The sequence below is a fragment of the Falco punctatus genome (assembly GCF_963210335.1).
Source record: "Falco punctatus genome assembly, chromosome: 7".
In the NCBI taxonomy this organism is placed as follows: Eukaryota; Metazoa; Chordata; class Aves; order Falconiformes; family Falconidae; genus Falco; species Falco punctatus.
In genome coordinates this window covers 54,552,368-54,575,029 of record NC_137587.1, presented here as the reverse complement: position 1 = coordinate 54,575,029, position 22,662 = coordinate 54,552,368, and the positions used below count along the sequence as shown (strand labels likewise).

The 22,662-nt window shown below is 42.0% G+C and overlaps 1 protein-coding gene across 1 annotated transcript in view; it reads left to right on the top strand.

The window, feature by feature from the left end:
- The window catches only part of LOC308067483 (myocardial zonula adherens protein-like), a 63,135-nt gene extending 40,694 nt beyond the window's left edge, over positions 1–22,441 (top strand). Inside the window, exons 11-18 of the mRNA XM_080396357.1 lie at positions 5,479–5,562; positions 5,984–6,084; positions 7,559–7,653; positions 14,465–14,487; positions 15,461–15,702; positions 16,512–17,207; positions 17,869–18,091; positions 19,081–22,441. Coding sequence (XP_080252483.1) covers positions 5,479–5,562; positions 5,984–6,084; positions 7,559–7,653; positions 14,465–14,487; positions 15,461–15,702; positions 16,512–17,207; positions 17,869–18,091; positions 19,081–19,218 — 1,602 coding nt within the window. The 3' untranslated portion in view covers positions 19,219–22,441. The remainder of the gene's footprint in view (positions 1–5,478; positions 5,563–5,983; positions 6,085–7,558; positions 7,654–14,464; positions 14,488–15,460; positions 15,703–16,511; positions 17,208–17,868; positions 18,092–19,080) is intronic.
- The last annotated feature ends 221 nt before the right edge of the window (positions 22,442–22,662 follow it).

Genomic DNA, 22,662 nt, shown 5'->3' with positions numbered 1-22,662 from the left:
TAGATTGGGCCTTGTAGCTCTTCCCTTCCTAGCTTTGGAATAGTCAGATGTCTCCCAACAGCAGAAGGGAAAGCAGGAGCCATGAACACAGTGGGGTGGGGAGGCAAGAGAGAATGAAGTGATAGGAAAAAGGGTGGTGGTGTGGCCCAGGGTTGCTAAATTCACATTTTTACTGTCAGCAGAATTGTATTGAAAGGAATGAGTGGACCATTAATGTAAAATGATACTGCTAAGGAGGTTGCCAGTTTTGTTTGACTGTTTAATGTGGATGTGAAGATCATAGAAATAATGATAGAAACATGGAGGGAAAAGAACAGCTAGTCCATCTAACAATGCAAGTCAGGTCAAGAGGTAAGTGCTAGGGAAAGTCTGTCTGGGCACTTACAGAGAAGGGTGGGAGAGGAGAGGCTGAAGGGTGTACTTGAATAGTGCTTGTAGAAAATGATGGAGAAATCTGAGAGGGTAGTTGTGCAAAAGCCAGATCTGGGAGAAGGCTGCTGAGCTGGCAGAGAGCTGAAATGCTAGTCTGCAGACACAGCAAGGATGAGGTTGAGGTGGATTATAGGCCTTGGACACTAAGCATAGAAAATGTAGGAGCATCTTGGTGAAAATTTTGTCCTAGAGTCAGTCCAGAAGTGATTCCGATCCAAGAGTCAGTCCATGAAAGTTGAGAATCTTTGGCTTGCACTGATTTGTCTCTGGCCCTAGGCTGTTCTGGCCACCACTTGGGTCCTCACGTCGGTGGTGTGTTTGACCTGTCTTGCTTCTCCTCTCCTTCTTACCTTATAGTCAAACAAAAGTCAAAATCTACTGCTCTGTCACCTGCAAGCTTTTCTCCTGCTTTATGCAACTCCTTGAAACAAAGACACTCTCGGGACTTGGGTTTGTGCAATACAGGTCTATGGTGCTGTATTATTGTCTTATTTTAGTTTGCCATAACTAAAGTTTTTATGGAAAAATCAAAATGACATTATGTAGCAAGGCATGAATTTTATTTTTTAAGTGCTTTTACCCAATATCAGCATTGTGATCCAGTGTTCTTGTTACATTCCTCTTTTAAAGGAAAGCATCACTTTTACTTTATGCAATGTGACTTATATAAATGTATTGAATTAAGGTTGCATTTTATTTAATATATAGATACAGTAATGTAATCCCCTAAAGTTATTCCTGTTTTCCTGTGGTATACCCTTTAAAGGATTAATCAGATCAGGTTTGCTCACTCCTGGTGCTAATGACATAAGATGATGTGTACTCAAGTCCTTATTCAGTGAATAAACTTTTTTTGTAGTAAACTACTTTGGTGGGATGTGTTATCTCTGTCAGGCCTGTGGGTAGGTTTAAAGGTGTGTCATGACTTTGGAAGTTGTTTTAGCCTTTGGACTGCAGTAGCTGCTGAGACAACCAGTTGGCCGTGTGTTTTGGGGTGCCCTGCTATATCTGGCCCCGCTTGCTTTCCTCCGTGGCCTCAAAGGGGAGCGCTGCTGGAGCAGGGACTGCAGGACTTTTTTCCTGGCGCTGAAACAGACTCCTATTTTAGCCACTGCTGAATTTATTTCTCCTGGAATGTATTTGGTCTGCGTGGCTGTGTCTTTCAGTTCATAACGTTCTAAAGATCCACCAAGAGGTTTGATGTAAGTTACCCAGTTCACAGCCTTATCATATCTGTAATCTGCATTGTCTAATCATTCCATTCTGCTTTACTGCTAGACTAAAGCTTCATGCGTGTGATCATATAGTAGCACATTGTCTCTTCTCTGTACTGTAGAAGAAAAGGTGTATTTTAAAATTCTGGCATAATTCTTCAGAGGGGCTAAGTATATTAGTTAAATGGGTTCTGACTGGTGCTATGTAAACACATTAAAATGAGGCAGGGAGTACTGTTGTGTGTGCTTCAGTCTGCTAGTCCTTAGAGGATTCTCTCTCTCACACACACACACACACAAAAAAATAATGCACAAGCAGTGTCATTCCTGCCAAATTACAAAATGTCTTTTTGGAGTTCGGGTTTGTGTTTGGGAAGGGGAGGAAGCTGTTTGTCAAAGTCTTCCTCTTTGTAGTCTCTGTTAGTTTTTAAGGTGCCCATGCTCATTTTTGCCTTCAGCCTATTCTAGTTAAAATAACTCAAAAACGTCCCTAGGGAGTTTATGTCTCTGTAGCCAACGTGAAGAATAAACAAATACAAGTTTAATTTTTAACTTACACTAAACCTGTTTTTACATAATACTGGCAAACATAATGGTCACAGGTTATTTCACATCTTAGAGCCTTAGTCTCATAGAGTGACTATAACTTAAGGTAAATGACTATGAAGCCCAGGAGCTGGATCTTGCTTTTGAATAACAGGTAATTTAGTCACTGATTTGGAAACAGAAGTATTTTGTGTTTGATGTAAAAACCCGAATAGGCAGCTGACGAGCTGATTGATTATCCTCAATAACACAAATGGATTGATACCTGTCAGGGCAAAGCCCTTCCCGATCACATAACTGTGCTTGGCTTCAGTTGTCTTTGTGCCGTACTCATTACTGGTGTTAAAATTATTTGCTTCCATGCATGTAGGAGTACAGAATATTAGTACGGAAGACCCACTTGACAGTCCTAAAAGAACTTTTTTTGTCTTTTCTGAAGAGGGATTTATTGGCAGGACTGAAGCTATTGAACCAGTGGAAAAATATAGCTGACTTTAGATTTAGTCATAATACTAAACAAAGTTGTAATTAAATATGATGATCAGAATATGTTCTAAGATTTTCTGAAAATGCTGCAAGCTTTGTGTTTCTGTGATTTGAAAACTGAAGTGGTAATAGCTTTAGATGACGTGGGTAGTTTTTACATGCACTTTAAAGTAAAAGAAATGAAAAGGAAATACCTAACTTTGAAAAAGATGAATGATGATAGCACTTATATATTCTGTAACTGTTCAGCTGAAAACACTTACTGTATGGCGTTTACGTTACAGCTTTTCCAAATAATAACTGATCATTGTGTCAATGAGATGTGATATCTGAGGATAATGGAAGCTAAATTATAGTTGAGTTGATTTTATAACTTTTCATTTTTTGGTTTATTTTATGCATTTGTTTTACTTCATTTTTTTCGTAGTTCTGTCTGTTTTGGTTGGAATGTTTTATAATAACTAGCAGTAAATTTTTGGCAAGGTGATAGTACTACTGATGTTTTCATTATTGTACCTTTGAGTATTTAATCATTCTCTTTTAGCAGGATGTATTTCTACTAATTGTTGTTTCCAGACATGCTGAAAGTCTTACACTGGTGATTTTGAAGGGACTTGTTAATGTTCTTTCACAAAAATGATTTTAAGATAAAGAGTTAAAAAGTGATTGCTGAGAGTGTACAGAAAATTTCACCCAGTTACTTAGAAATGGTTTTCTTGCATATCAATGTAACATTATGACTGCCAGGGAAAATGAAGTTTTCATTCATTTCAGTTTGGCTGTTGTACAAAATGAATTTAATTTAGTAGAACTCCACTAAATTTTTTACTAATGAATACTTTTTTACTTAAAACTATTAATGAAGCGCTCAGCCAATCAATAAACTGACAAAAATAAAGCTACTTCACTTAATGTGACATTTCATACAAAATACCTATTTCTTACTATGCATAGGTATTTTTATAGTTTTCTTGGGATAAAAAAGCTATTGGCATAGGATCTGGCTTTTTCCACTGTTGGCATATTGCCCAAAAAATGTGAAGGCATGTGCAGAATACACACTTTTCTAATGCTGTGACGGCAGTTTGAGCATCTATCTTTCCTCCTCTAACATCGCTTTAAGGGGTGCACTTTCTGATATGTACACTAATAGAGGCTTCACTGAAAGCAGTGCGTGGCATTCCGTTTGGGATGGGGACCATCTCCGAACTAGCTTGGTTTGCTTCTCGTTCTGCTTCCAGGCTTAAGACCAGAAATATTTCAGATTTTTAATTTACTTCAATGAATCGTGGAGACAGTTGCCTTAGATAACGCAGTTTGTTGTTGGTTGGGCTCTGCCTGGTGAGAGAGCTGGTGTGGAGCCGGGTGAGGGGTTTAGCTCATGATTTTGCAGCACCTCAGCTGACAGACACGTTCCCATGGACTTCATGGGGGGAAAGCAGGGGGTTTTGAATTTAATGTCATCTGACCTGAAATGGCTCATTAAGAAAGGTGGATAGGAATTTAATTGGAAAAATTATCGATGTGCCACCATTTAACACTGAGAGCAAAAGGAGTATCCACTGCTGTTGGCTTTCATTGCTGCTGCTGGAGAACAAGGCTTGCACAAGCACAGAACACCGCGGGAAACCAGGCTTCTTCCTGTTCCTACCTGCACGCAAACGTGACACAGAATCCCATTTCTCCCTCAAACTGACCTTTCAGCGCACTTCTGATGATTCTCCTCAGGAACATTTTTGACACTGCTTTCTGCAAGTAGACTCTTAACTGCAGCTATAGGAAGCACCTTGTCTTCTGTGCTTGTAGAGTGGTGTGTGTCTACAGCTGTCAATGAGTAATAACCTGGGCTGCCTCCTGGGGAAGCAGTAACAATTGAAGTTGTTATTTAGCTATTGTTTTGTTTTGCTCTTTTTATTAGCTGCTATTTTAGTATGTGTAGTCAGCAAGGGCTAAGAAAGAATAACAAGTGACTTTTCCTTTGGTCCGAGGAGAAAATTCAGTTTGTTTGCACAAGATGCTATTGTCTCCCAAACGCGATCAGCTGAAAGGAACTGACCTCTGTGCTCGTCAACAGGTCTCTGTGCTGAACCTCACACAGCAAACCTTGCTTTAAGCAAAGGGTTCAGAAGAATGGAAAACTGTGGCTTTAGGAGCTTTAGAAAGTCGTTTCCATGCAATCAGAACAGCTTTGGGCCAGCAGCGAGGGACTGGCATGAAATCTGGGCCATACCCTGTTCCTCTGCTCGTACCAGGGAAGATTGTCTGTCTTCTGTTCCATACAGAACAGGATTAAGATGCAGTGCTTCTGGTGCAGCTGACTTTCTTTTCATTTTCATGAACATCTGTAAAGAACTTCTTCCCATTCCCTAGGTATAAAATGAAAATGCACTTTTTTTTCAAGGAGTCTGGTATGCCAGGAAATAACTGAACAAATAAGACCTTCAAGAAACTAGCAAATGTGCAACATATTTTTGGGTGTAATTAAAATTGACTAGAGCAAAGCCCTTGAATCAAAGATAGAGTCTTCCCTGGTTCGCTTTGCTACATGACAATGTTTGAGTTTCCGTTCTCTTTCCAGAAAAATACGAACTCTTAAAAACCATGTTAGTATACGTGTATCATCTTTATATACACGATCCTAATTCTGTAGGATGATAGCTAATCCGTGGATTAAAGCAGGTTGTGAATATGTATAGGTATTGTACATCGAAATTAAACATGTTTTCTTCCTGTGGTATCTAGGTCTTTTTCCTCCTCTTCCCAGTCCCATTAGACTAAATGCCTTTATTTTTCTTCATAGATTGAAATGCTAAGGAAGAAAGTAAAAGAAAAGGAATTATTTATAATTCAACTTTTAGAAAAAATCTCTTTCTTAGAATGTGAGGTAAGGCATTGCCTTTTGAATTTATATTATTGTGATTATGTTAGGAAACCAAATAAAATTTGAACCGATGTCACCTGATGTTATCTAGAAGTATTTGCTATTTTTCAGTATGGAAATCAAACTTACAACACCAGTCACATGAGGAATGTATGTAATACAAAGTCTCAATATTCATGCTAAGTTTCTCAACATACAATTTTGTAACAGTATTATAATTACTTAAAACAGAAGCTTCTGAATAAAAATGTCAGCTTAATTCAGGGTGGGTTTTTTTCCCCCAGAAGTAAGGATTCCTTTATTTTCTCAATAAATGCTCTTACATTATTTCTTGTGGGGATAAGCCAATGTGCAATTTTATTTCCTTGTTTAATTAACATAATTTAACTAAAATAAACTTGTGATGAAAATTACTGTATTCCAGAATAAAGAATTACAAGATAAATTGGACTACTTAATGGAAAACCAACCAAAGACCAATATAGAAACCAGAGATACTGGTGTAGGATGTGATCTTCCATGCAGGTATTTACTTTTTCTGCTTGTTTGTAGAAAGCTTCTTCATAACATCCCTTATCAGTGCTGTGTTAGTAAACCGTTGTGCTAATGAACTGTTAGAGTGGGTTGTGGAGTTCTGCAAAATTTTCCTAAGTTTAAAAGAGCACATCTGCTATGTGTAGTGTACTTCAGCGACTTACGGAGTAGGTTGGTTGTTTTTCTTTTATAGATGCAAACATATCGCAAACCCTTGGGGAGTACTTGTTTACAGTACAGTGATTCAAGCAGGGAGTAAAGCTGGAAGTCAAGAGATCTGACTTTGTGAAATATGGGAAATATTGATGAAATGTCTCTGCTGCCAGCGCAGGAGACAATGGGCAGCTCTACCCTGAGGCTGGTTAATGCTGGCTTCATACACATTTTATTTCTTGTGTTCTGGGAAATGCATCCAGGACCGTTTTAAAGGGCAGGCAACACCAACACTAAGAGTTTAGGGCTCCAGCAGCTTCTGGAGATAGCCCAGCCCTAGATGGGAGATTGCCAAGTAAACAGCACAGTACCACTGCCACTTCTGCGCTGGAGCGGTTGTCTCTGATCCATGGCAGCCTGACGTTGTACAGCTCGGGGTGTCGTGCCTCCCCTTCTGCTCCCCCTTCTCAGCCCCGAACCCTGCAGCAGGGCTGCGCCCAGCCCTGGCAGTAAGGCTACAGACTGGCCCTTGAGCCTTCCCCCCATGTCACCACAGGGGAGGCAAACCAGAGACCAAAATAAGGACCATGCACATGGTAAGGACCAAAATAAGGACCATACACAACATACTACTACCAACAAGTAAACCTGTTTGTCTTAATGGCCCTGCAAATTAAATCATTTAGGTTGAGGAATGTAAATTAGCATATGAAATCAGCAAGCTGCAATACAAACTAAAATTTCTTTCCCAGTTTAAAAAGACACTAATTTCAGTGTTCAGCCTAGAGCATATTTTAATGGCATCAGTTTTGAAACCTCAAAACCGGTGTTTTTCAGTCAGGGTGCCAACAGAAAGTGATCTTTGTTGTCTTCTCTGGGGGCCCTCTGCATGTAACCACAGCCCCTACCTATCTGATAGTTTTTCTATTTTTGAGATTTATCTCTATGCAGAAGTTTATCTCTATGCAGCTTAGATTTTATGAAATTACTCTTCACAATGGGGTTCTTAAATGTAATGTTGCTGTCTTTATTGTTGCAGGATCCTTAGTCCTAGTAACTGTGTTGCTGGACGTTCCAACATGAGCACCAGCAGATGCCTGCATGTAAACTTGTCAGTATCTGCCACGGTTTTCATCAAATACTCTGTGGCATTATAGAAAAGAAATATGGAACGTATCAAATACACTGAACAGTTTAATTTTAGCCTGTCAATATCAATAACAAAGCATAAGTTAATTGCAGTGGCATTTCCAGCCCAGCAGTCTGATACTCTGACATTAACTCTGTAAGCTTTTTCTTGTCTCCTTAACAGTACAAGTACTGAGAACAGAAGATCTCCTGAAAGTGCAAGGCCAGTGAGGACATACACCCCGTTCAAGCGGGTGTTGGAATTTAGCACAAAGAACAGTACATCTTGAGCATTCAAGTCAGCCTGCTTTATAAATACGAGCAAATATCTTGCGCCTTTGCAGCTTGATTAGATAAATTTTTATCAAGTCATAGAGAAGAACAGCAGCATGGAGTCTTGCTAAATTTATCCTGAAAGCAGCTTTTTAGTAACTTCATATCTGAAGTTACCACTGACATTAACTGTGAGTGGGATACGGAAGAAGCGGGATGAGTGAAACAGCAGTTGTTACTGCTTCTTCAGAAGCTGTCTAGTGCAATGTGTCATTTCAAATGCCTGTAAGGAAGGACTTGTACAGCTGTACGTAGGTTTTTTTCTTCATTTGTGTTGTAATCCTGTTTGTGTAATGAAGCTTAATGTATTTTATTTTCAATACTACTCAAAGCAGTATCTGAAACTGTGCTGGCAGAAGGCATTGGTCTGAAAGCTCCCCCTTCATCCGCGTATAAACTGGGAGGGCTGTTCAAGCCTGTCGGACAGACCTGGTGTAGTTGGGAGCTCTCTTCACCTGGAAGAAGTTCACTCATAACTAGCACACTTTTGATGGGAGGGAGAGATGCAACTGGACTGCTTCAAACAACTCCCTCAACACCATGCACATGAATATCGTGTTTGTTGCTCAAAACAGTAAGCGATACAGCAGATGCTAATGGATTTTGCTTTGCTGGACTGAGGCACTGGTTTGCACTTTCTCAGTCATAGGACAGAGTGACTATTGGTGATGAATTCAATAGTAACTGTGTAGGAAAATCCCTGTACTTTTCCATTAGAGGAAGGAGTTTTCATTAAACAGATTTTTGCCTACAGCAACCTGCAGCAGTCCCTGCAATTCCTACAGCAATATCAATCCTGAATCAGGATTTTGATTTTTGAGTATTTTTTTAAAAATTTTTTTCCCAAAGCACTTAAAATCTTATCCTTGACTTCAAAGTACCAGCAGGAATGGCTGTATCTACTACTGAACTTATTTAAATATATATATAGGGTATTTTTTTACGTCTTGTTTTGATCTCCCAGTCTTACTGAACTAAAATGAATTATGAATATTTTCTTGTAGTTCTATTAACATGACTGAAGGGCATTTTTTTTTATTATAGTAACTGCTATGGAAAACAAACAACTTACATTTTGTATGATTAATATTGTTCTTGCATTGAATGTCAATCCCAGGAGGTACTCACCTTGCCACAGGGCTTCACAAAGTGATTGCTTTTATCTCCAGTCTAATGCCAGTTCTTAAATTCAGTACTGTCTGTTCAAATAAAGTATACTCAGTAGAGTTGTATTTAAAATAGCAATATTGACCTCATAATCCAAATCTTATTCCTGTATTATTTCATGGGTTTCTGAATTTGTTAGAGAAGTTTGTTTATTTAGTAGTGAAACAGCACAGCTACGGAATAAAGAAGCCTGTACTGGAGGAATGACTGAAGGATGTTTTCATGTGGTACAGGTACCTTGCAGGAATGTGAATTGCTTGATATAACCAAAGCGTATACAGAATAAAATGGGAAGCTCAAATTTCTGCAGCTTTTGTGCTCAGATCATCCTTTGCACAGAAGCTATTTTTTTTACTTGTGTCATGTTCAGCTCCTGAGAACTTAAAATTGTCATTCTTCTTAAAAAGTCAAACACAGTATTATGGATTGTGTTATGCACAGAATTCAAGAAATAATTGCAATCAAAGCCATTCACAAAAAGGTAATTATCTACTGTGTGAAGGAAGCCTGTAATAATCTTCGCTGGTATAGAAGTCGCAAGCATTAACAGCTGCTCAATATTTCTTTTAAAAAGAATAAATAAAACCTACATCATTAGTTTTAATAGCTCTAGAAGGAAACTCAGTTTACATGTGATGAGGGAGTGCAGAAGATCTCATAGATATCAAAAAGGCGAAGAAAACCCTCCAGCTGTCACGTTAGTAGACAGGTGTCATACATACCATGCATTTACTTAAATAGCTTCTCCCACAGAAGAGGTGCAAAACCCTTGCAGAGTGGGAAAGGGCTTGAAGAGAAGGTCCCCAGGAGTAAAGCCTGCTCCCTGTAAAAATAGCCCCCAAACAAAGTACCCTGTCGTTATGCGAAGTAGAAGAATTGTCTTGCACCCGAGTACCAGAGACGTGGAAAGAGCTGGCACATGGAGAAGCTGTAATCGTAACAGCGTGTGGGGTACTTGGGGACTTGTGGTTGAAGTTTTGACACCTGAGCCAATTTGGGAGACTGAGTTTGCTGAACAAAGTTCCCCACGTAGCGGTTAATGTGTTCATATAAACATAATTAATTTAGCGATTGATCAACTAAGATCATGAATGAATAAGAGAGAACACATTTAAATGGGAGGTGTATGTTGATGGACTCAGAAGATGGTGGGTAATGACCCAACTCGAAATTTCACGGATAAGCTTTGTACTTGCGTGATCACACCTCCCTCTCGTGGCTGATAACAGCAAATAGTTGGACAGTGTCTGTTTTTCAACAGAAAGACCCTAAAAATGAATCCCAGCTGGCCATATTAATGTCCGTTAGGGATGGGATGCAGCTGCAGCTCATGACACAATGCCGTGTAGCACTTTGTGTGCCCGTAGTCCCTTGGTATTTCAGGAATTTAATTCCGAACCGTGGTTTGTGAAAGTTACCTTCAAAGTTAAGATGAAGGGATGAAGGTGATATTTTTAAGTAAAAGGATAGATGTTGTAAAAGACACCAGCTGACAAGTTTAAATAAGTAAAAATACTTTATCCCTCTGTTTTTGGCCAGAATTCAGAAAACCACCTTGTGACTGGGAGGTGCTCAGTGAATGGTGGGAGAGGGCAGGATGAAGTAAGAAAAAATGCTGGTTTGACACAGACTTCAAAGGGAAGTTCATTCTACTTTTAATACACTCCTGAGGATCTCCTCTGAAAATACTGCAAGCTATTTTAGCTCTGAGACTCGCAAAATTATACTTATCGGCTCAAGACTTTACCAAGGCTGTAGGTGTTTACCAAGGTGTTAAGTTTTTCCTGTAAAAGTTTTCTGTGTGAATTCTGTCTTGACTATTTGATGAAATAGGCCATTTTTCCCTAAACCAAATAGGGATTGAAGTCTATGCAATATTCTAAGAGTATTTTGATGTGCAGTGAGCTGGATGACCATAATTTGATTGGACGACTGCTCTAAATTTGGTAACTGAAGAACAGGAGAGGAACAGTATTTATATAATTGTGTTACATGAAAATGTAGAGCTTTCCAGTCAAGGCAGCAGCAATGTAAATTAGCATAGATAATAACAAATTGAATGAAAAGACTGTAACACTTCAGTGTAAATTTTGTCAATTTGAGATTGGGTTAATTAGCACCATAACATTAGAAACTAGTAAAATTTCTGTAAACAACAATAAAAGCCATGTAGGTAGGTCCCAGAAAGTGCACTGGATACAAGTCAATTGTATGACTGCATTTGTATCATGATTACAAGTATTCTTTTGTGATTTATTCCAGATACTCTGGAAAGTATTTTGGGATACAGTTTTCATATACACTGTATAAATAATGCAGTTATGTTGTATGCTTTTAATACATCCTGTATGTAGGACATGGAAAAGATAAATTGCAATAAATAATTGTATTTAAACTTTCTATTCTGTTGTGTCAACATTCATTTAGAACTAAACTTAACTTAGAACCTTGCGAACGCTTACTCTACACAATCTTGTTTGTTCAAAACATGTATGAATGCAAAAGCGGTTTCTCTGGAGGCTTGATGTTCTTGTCCGTGTTTCCTTTGGCAGATGGGCTCTTGAGAACAGGAAGACACTCCCTTGCTAAAGACTCTTCTCGAAGCCAAGTAACAAAAGTAGATGAAATAAAGAACTATTGAATTGCACAGGATAAACAAGAACTGGGCAGCGCAGCTCTTGCAAAAAAACCCGAACAACTTCAGATCCCACAGATAACATTTGAACACATCTGGGATGATGCTCTCCAGGCTGCAGCATAATGAGATTGGGATGATTGTAGCCCCCCCCCCCCCTCTTTTTTTTTTTAACAGTTTATATCCACTCACTGTAAATAAAGATTTATCTTTAAGACTGTCGCAATGAAACAATCTACTTATCAACTAAGTAAGACGAGGTCATGCAAAGCTGACAATTGCAGTGTGCCTGGTTTGCAGTGCTCAGCTGCAGAATGTGAAGGTTTTGACTTGAATAATGCTTCCCCGTGTGTATTCAGTACAGATCGCCAAAGGACCTCATAAAATCTCATTGAGATCAGCAATGCTGAATCTACAACATATCATTCTGGGAGCTGGGTATTACAGCTTTTTGGAGAGTCTTTAAATTCTGAAGACTTTTAGACATGGAAAGATGAGCAAATAGGTAAGAAGTAAGTTCTCCCTGCATGAAGTCTGTATTTCTGTACAGGAGATGCCTGCTCCACAGAACTGAGACATACATGCTGAGTTACACTCCACTTATATTTTATTTCATTCCCATTCAGCACTTGAGGCTATTTGCATGTGTAGAAGAAATGTGCTCAAGAGACCTGATGAGTTAAGGCCCTTCCAGCCCTACCTCAAGCACTAGAACATGGAAGAAACACAGGAAAACAAGGTGACAGGAGCCGTCTGCAACCTAAGGTATGTGAAAATTCTCAAAAGAAAAAGGGACCTGGTGGTTACAGAGAAAATACATAGAAGTGAACATCTGTGAGGTTACAATATTCTGTAAAGGTGCGTGTGGTGTGCAGGTGTACAGTAATCTGTTGCTTCCCATATGAAAACCTGGATGTTGATGGGCATAAGCATATATAGGATCACTTTTGAAGTGTTTGGGACATTTTTAGAGAAAGAAGGTTAAGGGAGGTGTTATTTTCTTTAAATTAAGGAAAATACAATGAATTATTGTGAAGGTGTATCACGCTGATTAAAAAAGTTTTTTTTTTTAAATAAAATTATTAATTTAAATTCCAAATATTAATATCATTTTTTCTGTAATTTGGGGGTGGTTTATTTTGTATGTGTGGCTTGATTTCTCTCCTCCTGCCCCTCAATATTTCCACCTAGGAGCAGAGAAACTGTAAAAGTAGTTTTTTACCCCTCAAAACCTACATTCTAAAGTACCTTTTGCCCCTTTTCCCAGTGAAAAGAAGTAACATTTATGTATTTATACAGTTGAAGAAAGGAGAAAAGGACAATGGTAATTATTCATTTAACAGAAAAGAAGCGAGTGTTAGTTTTACTTTTAATACCAATTTAAGGCAGACTCAGATTTCTCTGGCAGGAAATTTTCCACCTGAAAAAATTCAGCCAGTTGTACTTCAGGGCCACCTCCAGCAACACGTCATATGACTAGAAAACATCAGCCTAGTCCTAACTGGCATTGATAAAACAGAAATACTAAAAATTCAGACACAAATGTGTGTGGCAGTGTTTCTTGTAACTGATGTAATCTATTAAAAAAACCAAACTTGCTAGAATAAGATAGTTATTTTAATACCTTTCTTTTTAACCATACTATATATGAAGTTGAATACTCCTGGGTCACACCTTGCTTTTTGTTGCTTTCTTCATGCAGTTTATTCTTTTTTGTTAGTATACCTGGTTTTCTTCTGCATTGCCATTCTAATGATTTCACTTTCTTGTAGAAATAATACTAACTTGCATAGTAATTCCAGCCATGCTATTGCAGAATAAATTATATTTAACTCTAGATATCTAGTGACAGAAAACAGACTGACTGAAAACTGTATCTAATAATAGCTCTTGAGATAATGTCCTAAGTGAGAAACATAGCAAAGCCCATTACTCAAATAATAAACCCACCAGTTTTGTTATAGACTTGGCTCACATGAATGCTGATCAAAATATTCAAGAAATTGATAAAAAATAAAACCTCTAATCAAGAATGCTCTGAGGAGAACTATAAAAACATGACTGTGCACTGCAAATAATCACTGTCAAGCCTCCAAAGAGAAGCAAGAGCAAAGCCTGAAGAGTAAACTTGTAGTAGGTATTGCTGGATGGTGATAACTCATGTTCAGAGGGTGGCTAGTGAGGATTTTCCTACACACCTGTATTTGCCCCAGAGCAAGCAATACCCAAGTATATGATATTCCTCTCTCACAAGTGCTCCATACTTCTGCTCCTAGACTAAGAAAGCTTCAATCTATTTCTCCTTCTTCACATTTGTATCTAAATTGATACTATCTAGATTGCATTGTAACTAGATGCTGCCTGTCTCTCCATAAACAAGGACATATTTGTTTCGGCACCTTCCAAATTTCAGCTATTCATTCGTCATTCTGGAACTGTGTGTTACCTGCAAACAGACTATGGTATTCCAAAACGTAACACTCTCGAACTGTAAAGATGAAAAATACTCCTTTCCAATGACCTTGGGCAAATACTGACTTGGTGAATGGTATTACATGGGGGGGCTACAGAATGATTGGTCGCGATTCCCAGCAGTCACATTATTAGGACTTTATTCTCTTCATTTTTTGCTCTTTTTCATGTTTATGCAGTTTAGTACATAACCTGAAACCTGCTGTAAATACTGTCATTACTTTTCTGTACATGTAATAACAGCAGTAATAACAGAACGGTTTGGGTTGGAAGAGACCTTCAAGACCACCTCATTCCACCCCCCCGCAATGGGCAGGGACCCCTCCCAGCAGCCCAGGCTGCCCCCAGCCCCATCCAGCCTGGCCTTGGGCACTGCCAGGGATGGGGCACCCACGGCTGCTCTGGGCAGCCTGGGCCAGTGTCCCACCACCCTCACAGTGAAGAAGCTGAACTGAGATAACGAACCATCATTATATTGTGCAGGTGCCGACCAGTGCCCTAATGAGGTCAGTCCCTCTGGACTCACTGCCACGCAGGCAGGAGCAGTGCGGTTTCCATGCCCAGCCTTCCCGCTGTCTCTGATTTGTACTGGAGAAAAAGGCTAAAAAGCAAGATGTAAGTGCTCCTTGTTGCATAAAAAAAGATGCGTAAGCGTTACCCAGGTGGCGCAGGCTGAGGCCGCATTGCAGAGGCAGCAGTTCGGAGCACTTGTGTCCCTCAGCAGTGGGTCACCTGGCGGGAGAAGCTGGTGGCCTTTTCCTCTCCCTGCGCCCTCAGGGAAACCTCCCCGAGGGGTTCCCCACGGGAGGGTGGTCCAGGCTGCGCACAACAGACGGCGAAACCGTCTCTCCAGCGGCTTAACTTGGCTTCCCTCACCCTGGCGCTGGCCTGTGTCCCACGGGCACCTGCCCGCTCGATTAATCCCCTTTCCCCGGCCCTCAGCCGTTCCTCTCGCGTCCAGCTGAGCATCCCCGGGGCGGCAGCCACGTCCCGGGGCTTCCTCCCCGCTGCGGCCCGGCAGGTCCCCTGCGTCCTGCCCGTACAGCCACGCGTTAACAGCCGCTGGGAAATACGCCCCTGCCAGTGCCTGGATCGAGAAACCTTCACTGGGATTGATTTAAAAAGGCTGACCTCTGCCACCTGGGAGCCACCGCTCGGCTGATAACCTTACTGCTACTGGGCGCAGCGGGCTGACTAAGGCTTGTGGCACTGGCATCGGTGAGGAAGGTTCCAAGCGGGCAGCCCGGCGCCATGCGGCAGTCGGAGCTCCTGGGTTCCGTCTGCATCGTGCCAGACCGTGGGGTCTATGATGGCACAAGTCAGTGCCACGTACAGAAAACGTTAACAAGCCTCTGAAAGTGCAGCTCGCGCCCTCGGCAGGAACTGGCCCTCCGCCGGGGGCTGCCAAGCACACGGGGGGGGGCGCGGCTGTCGAAATGACAACGCGAAGTACTGCGGGAGGCACCGAAGGGTCCTAAGGGTGCCGAGCCCGGCGCTGCAACCCGGCACTGCCCCGCCCCGCCCCGCGGCTGGGGACACCGGCAGCGCGGCCGCCGTCGGGCGCCGCCTCAGGCCTGCGTGACGCCCCGGAAGGAGCCCCGCCCGCCCTTCCCCCGCCTGCCTGGGCGCGGCTGTCTCCGCGCTCGCGGGCCCCCGCGGCGGGGCCGTGCGGGCCTTCGCGTTCCGCCTGGGCGGGCCCTGCCGCTCTGCCGTCGCTTCCGGTAAGATGGCGGCCCGCAGGGAGCTGCGGAAGCGGCGGCGGGCGCGGGCGGCCGCCCCGGTGACAGGCGGCGGGCGGGCGGCATGGCAGCGGCGGGCGGCGGCGCTGACCTGCGGGGCCGGAGCCTCCCAGAGCTGCGGGAGATGCTGCGGCGGCAGGAGCGGCTGCTGGCGGACCGGTGAGAGGAGGCGCGGCCGAGCAGCGGGTCGGGCCTGCCGCCGGCCTCGCCCGGCCCGCGGAGGCGGCGGGGGACGCGCCTGTGCCTGTCCGCCCCCGCTGGGGCTGCCGGAGGCCGCGCACCACCCGGGGGCTCCCGCCGCTTGGCCCGGCCCCGCTGCGCTTCCCGCTGGCGGCGTCAGGCTGCGGGGGCACGGCGGGGGGTCCTTCCCGTTATACCCGGGTGGGCGGGCAGCCGGGGGCGCTCGCGGCGCCCTGTGCGTGGGTGGGGGGTCACAGCGCCCTGTGCGGGGGTTGGGGGGGGTCACAGCGCCTGTGCGGGGCCTGTGCTCAGGGGCTACGGGCAGGAAAACGTGTGCTCTTCCCTGAGAGCAGAAGCCGGCAGCGCTCAGGGCAGCGGCTGTGCCTTTCAGCAGGAGAAAAATGTGTTGGTGACTTTGTCACAGCGGACCCCTGAGGCCGCGAGTGCTCAGCATCTCACCGCTTTTCAGAAACCTAATATGTAAGTCAGAAACTTAATGTTAGATTGAGAAACCTGCCACATTAACTGTTCTTACAAAACAGTTCTCTTATCTGAGGTTGAAACAGGATTGTTTACCCTGTTGAATAATTTTGGTTTGTTTCTGGCCGTAGGAAATTCATTGCTAGGCTCCCAGACAAGGGTAAGAAGATCTCTGATTTTGCTGAGAAGCTGAAGCTTGCCATTTTCCAAGAGGAAGAATTAGCGAGGACGGCTGAGCTGTTATCTGCTGTCAGATTGGAGTTTCAGGTGAAGCAAGAGGAGATTGATACAAGCAAACAGCAAGTTATACTAAATAAGGACACACCAAACTGTGACAATTCCTCAGTCTTTCATGAAAACTGTAATATTGAAGAAGTTTCTGAGACTTCTTCCCAAAGGCAGGAGGCAGAATGTATTGAGCCAGATGCCACAAATACAACTCTGGAAAATCAAAGAACTAAGAGGAAAAATGGTAAAGACAAGACTGTTATGAAAGATCAGAGTCTTTTCTGTGACGTTGTCCCCAAGTCAGCCACGAGCAGTCATCTGAAAAACGAACAGCAGGTATCTAAGAGCAGTACTGAGGATGGCAGAGAAACTACGGGTGCTCTGGACAACAGTAAAGACACTTTGGTTGATGCCTTTCGAAACATTACAATTGTAGATGGGGATAATAGTGAAAAAGTGTTGGAAGAGGAGCAGAACGTGGCTAAACATAAGGGCAATATCTTTGGAAACGTGCACCCCAAGACACCACATTTTATTGAAGTTCTAGAGGCTAGAGCCAAGAACCCAGTCATAAAAAAAAGCAAATTTAAAACACATGTGTAAGTATTATGGACTAGGAAAACTTTTTGTGAAATAATTGACTTGTAAAAATTGGAAATGGTATAGAACAGGCATGGTGGGTGTATTTTCTTGTGATGATTGAAGAGATTTAAAGTCATTTGACATGCAAGGTTAATTAATCTGTGTGATCTTTACCATTAAGTTCCACAGAATCTCAATATTAAGCAGTGGTCTTGTTCTGCCCATTTGAAACGACTGTTATGAATCTCCATAGAGTTTCATAGCTTAAGCTACAAAACTGTTAAACAATTGGCAAAACTTCCTTGTGGATCGATTCTAGAACTCGTAGAGCTTTAGCAGCAGGTACCCTTTTGCTTTTCCTGCACCTCCTGAGAAACTACAATTCACATTGTCTGCACTGGTAGCAGCAGGAATTTATACTCTGTGTGACTTCCAGAGCATTGCTATTTCATGCTTGCTAATTAATTGGCGTAAGTTTTTTGTTCGCTATCAGGAGTAGCATGTCTGAGGAGAAATCTTTTTAGTTTTTCTGAGTGCTGCTGATTTTTTATTTGTTGTCATAACACTCCAGATTTCTTTTCAGCTCTTACATGTTGAAAGTAACGAGTTTTGGAACGGAAGTTGTTCAACCTTGTACTGCAAATTTGGGTCACAACTTTTATGTTTTATCTCTTCCAGATTGTCAGGAGAGCAAAGTGGATCATCGCAGGGTTCCTCCTCCAGTCAGTCACCTGGGGGATCTGGCTTTTCAATTACTAGTGAAGAAAGACGACTTAGAGATAAGAAACATTTGAATGACATCACAGCAGCTCGGCTGCCACCACTTCACCATTCCCCTGCGAAGCTGCTATCCGTAGAGGAATCTATAGCGATTCAGATACAGCAAAAAGAAGCGTATGAGGTACGAATCTCTGATTTGGTTTGAAAAGTAATCATATAATTGGGATAACTCTTAAATAAGAAAGCATAAAGGGTTCTTTTCATACTGATTAATTTGATGGTGAAATTGAAATGGGCAGACTTCGGAGAAAGGCACTTTTTTGTGTTTGATTCTTTTAACAATATAATTAAGTAATGTAGTAAGCTTTTCTGAAACTGTAATTTCTGCATTAAAATCTCTTGTTATTCTTCATGTGTTGATATGCTAACTTCATTGCATTCACTTCGCCTCTGACTAGAAATTTAAATGTCTACCTTGTCTGTTAGTCTTTAACGAGTTTTTGGCCCTTGCATAGATGAAGGCCTGGCAGTATTTGTTGTTCTTAAAACAAGCAGGTGTCTGCGTTTGCCTTTATTTATGCTGCACCTGAAGAATCAGAGTTCTGAGCTTCTTCACATTCTGTTGTAATGGATTTTGATTCTGACTTTCCAGGGAGTGCCAAGCTAATGTTTAAATCAGACGCTATTGTAAAAGTGTTTGCTGCTTGTTGTTTTAAAAGCACTTGCTAATTTAGTCATCTTGACACTTGAAGGGAGGTAATTTATTTTGAAAATGGAGGCAGATTTTTTTGTGGAGGTAGCTGAATGACAAGCATTGCCATTGCTGTGTGGTTATGGTGCACAGCTGCTCCCTTATGTGGACTGATTTTTGTTCTGTTAGAGCTGATGGTTAGTGTATCGCGTGTGAGGACTGCCACGTGGAGCATTTAAACTCTTATAAAAAGGTCTTCAAATGTCAATAGCACAGTTATGCGTAAGTGTGAAAAGAAACCTGAAATTTGTTAGTTAGTAAAACTTGTAATTACGACCACTGAAATTACTAATACTATTATGTCAAGTTTATGCTTCAGTGTATTAGTTTTTTCATGACCACCACGACAAAAGTTACAAACAAACACTTTTTCTAAGTTATGTTCTTTTTTTTTTTTTTCTTTTCTTTCTCTCGTGTAGGAAATGCAGGCCAAGCTTGCGGCACAGAAGCTTGCGGAGAGATTGAATATAAAAATGCTCAGGTTTGAACCAGAGGGGGAGGCCTCAATGCAATACAGAGAAGTAAGAGATGAAGATTATTTTTCAGCAGAGGACTGAATTCAAGAAGGGATGTCTGAGATGAGCCATGTAACTGATATTTATGCAGTACTTCCTAAAACCCAAACCTACATACTGAAAAAGCTTGATCCAGTCATTTTTTTCTTTTAAAATTTTAACATTACAATTATAGGAAGGGTTCGAGGTAAGTGTTATTAAATGGTAACCCCAGTGTTATTTAGGGGCTGGGTTTTGAGAACTTGGGGCAGTTAACCCTTACGGAGTGCCTCATAGTTTTCAGCTATGGCAAAGTGAGCTCTTGAATACACTTTTGCAGGCTGTGATGAGTCATCTACAAGGGAAGGTTTCTTCTGCTCAGAAATGTGATTGCAAAGGGCATCAGCACAGGTGTCCATAAAGTAAGCTAAGGTGCCTGTGAACTGCTTGCATATGTGAAAGGTCATCTTGTATAAATGTGAGATACTTTTATCTGTTTAAAATTATCCTGCTTCTACCATGTGGTGAAAATACATGCCGGCACAGCTACAATAAATAATGTGGCAGTTAGGCTGTAAGTTGGCTTCTTAACGCATCAGAACTTGTTTCTGTGCCCGCACCTTAAATTAACACTTTCTGCCCTTATGTTGTAAATAGGTAAGGATTTCAAATTATTTTGTAACTCAGATTTTGTTTGGGCTTAAGGAACTCTGCTGTTTAATTTTTTGTTATTACTGCAAAGCACATCAAGAGATCAAGCTGATCTGAAGACTTTAATATTTTTATTAAAGGTCTTGGTGTTTTTCCATATTTTTGTACACTGCTTTCATACTTTGGAATACTATTTTTTCATAGTCCGATACTGTAAATTAAAGAGATCCGCCCTCTGGTTTTCTTGGAGAAAATGGTCTGTGTATTTTGAAGTTTTAGCTGTTCTTTGAAGATAAAAAAAAATCTCCCTTACAGTAACATTTTCTGCCTCTTAATATGAATTTTGAAAGATAAAAAATATAGCTGAAAAGTATTTCACAATTGATACTCCACTGCTGACTAGGATTTTCCAAGCCTAGTGTGAGTTCTGTTCTAAAAAACTAACCTCAGAGATTCCTTGTGTAGCCTGGCAGCACCTGTTTTCTGAGATGCTGCAGCAGCAGTGTGTGCAGGCCAGCTGTGTGTGCAGGGCTCTCCCTGGATGTGTACATATTCCTGCAGGAATGGTGTCTCCAGATGTGGATCATTCAAAAAGCTGCATGATATCATCTAGAAATGGGGGGTGAAAGTCTCTGCCACTTCTTGAGTGCATACAGCACCTCGCTAGCAGGCAGTAGCTCTCCCAGATGCTCCACAAGCTCTCCCAGGCACTTCCTGTGGCACAGTTCATACCCCAGCAATGCAGTTTGACAGGTGGAACTGCTATGAAGCTAGTATGTTGTATTTTTTGACTAGGTCATCTGTTGCTCACCTGTGATCCCTCTTTCCTGTACCTTTTCACAGGTTTCTGGTTCTCTTTGTTCATTGGCTTTTCATCAGCTCTCTGCTCTTCCCTTTTCCTTATAAGATTTATTCACCTCTTAATAAAGCAAATCCATATTCTGTGTCCCTGCACCACCCTTTCACGTGACATACGCTGCCTCTGTCTGCATTTAACTTGTGCCACATGCCATGCATCCTCCTGCCATTGCTGTCGCTCTCTTGCTTCTGTAACTCCATCTAAATACCAGCTGTGCACCTGGGTCACTTGAGCAGCTTGCAGAAACCTGAATGTCTTTATGTTTTTGCCATAGCTGCCCTCCTGCTGAGGCTTTCCTTTCTTATTTCCTATTTTGGTGCAGACTGTGCAGGTCTTTGCCACTTCCAGCCCTTATTATCCTCCTTTTTGCCACCTTTTTTTTTTTTTTTTCCTTCTTTTCTCTATTTTCTGTGGTCCTGCTTCATCCTTTCCACCTTCTCACCATCGCTTGTCTTCGTCAGCACTGTTTTTTGGCGCATTTTCATTGTCAGTCATGGAACAGGCTGCCCAGAGAAGCTGTGGGTGCCCCATCCCTGGAAGTGTTTAGGGCCAGGCTGGATGGGGCTTGGAGCAACCTGGGCTGGTGAAAGGTGTCCCTGCCTGTGGGGTGGGAACTAGGTGATCTTTAGGAACCCTTTCAACCCAAAGCATTCTATGATTACATGGTTGATTCCCATTCATCCCTCAGCACCCACGCTGATGGCCCATCTGTTCCTCCGCTGTATGCATTTCTGCCCTTGGAGCCTTCCTTCAGCATGTGGCTCTGCCTCTGTGGGTGCAGCTCATCACTCAGATTGCCATTTGCCATCGTCTGTTGTACTGCTCAAGGACAAGAAGCCTCAGAAGTGCATTGGTTTTGCCTTTGCTGTTGCATGAAGCACAAGTTACCCCTTTCAGGCCTGTTTGCATCTCTCCCCTTTGTTACTACCATCACCCTTGTCCCCATACTGATTGTGCTGTCGCACCTTTTTAAGTTACTGCGTGTGGGTTTTCCATGCTGGTTTTTCTGAAGGAAAAGGAAGGAATTTATGCAAAACTACACAGGTAAGAATTTGTTTTCTAGATTACGGAAATCTAGCTTAATGTGAGCTTCTGCTGATCACTCTCTTAAGCTAACCACAGTTATGCTCTTCCCTTGCACTCTTAAGGCTTACTTTTGCTCTCTAAAGTTTGTGAAGCTGAGGCAGTTTTCTTGACCTGTATTTTGATAGCATTCAGCATGTTCGGACTTTGCTAAAGCAGATCCCCTGAATGGGCAAACTTCACACCCTTAAAGGGGGGTGGGTGTGGGTGAGGAAAGTCAATGTCGGAACAGGTGAAGCGCATTATGTATTGTTACACAGTTAGCAGCTGGTCAGCACAGTGCTGTGTGAGTACAAAACCAAGCATAAGGTACAAAGTCTGGAAGCTTTCATGAGGGGTTGTTGGTCCTGGGTTCTGAGCACAGGTACGTACTTGGAATTTAGATTTTGTGAGTGATAAGAAAGCAAAGAGTTGGGTGTGAAGAGTGTCCCATGTTAAGGAGGATGTGCGATCCAGATGTCTGTAAAAGGTTAGAGTAAGAGGATGAATCATGGAATGGTTTAGTCATATTGAGTTGAGTTTCTGAGAGCATATGGTGTTGCTGTCGTGTATTTCACTGTTCTCTAGTTCCAGAACATTTCAAAACATACACTGAGAACTGGGGAGCTTGCTGTCTTTTTGGGGAGTGGACCGTTTTATTGGAGTGGGCTGTTAAACTTGTAGAAAATAAAGAACTGATAATATATTTCTGAAGTTCCTCGTGTGAATAACGTTTTGTTTTGACCATGTAATGTTTGCAGTCAATTTTGGGGAAAACGGGAACCTTCTGTTTCAGTTCTCTACTAGGAAAACACTGGAGATGGAGTGAGGAAACAATTGTTATACAGGGAAAGAAAACCTTTGGGAATGCAAATGGACAGAAAAGATTTGTAAGACCAAAGGTGGGTGATGGTGCAGGCCTAAAGATGGCACAG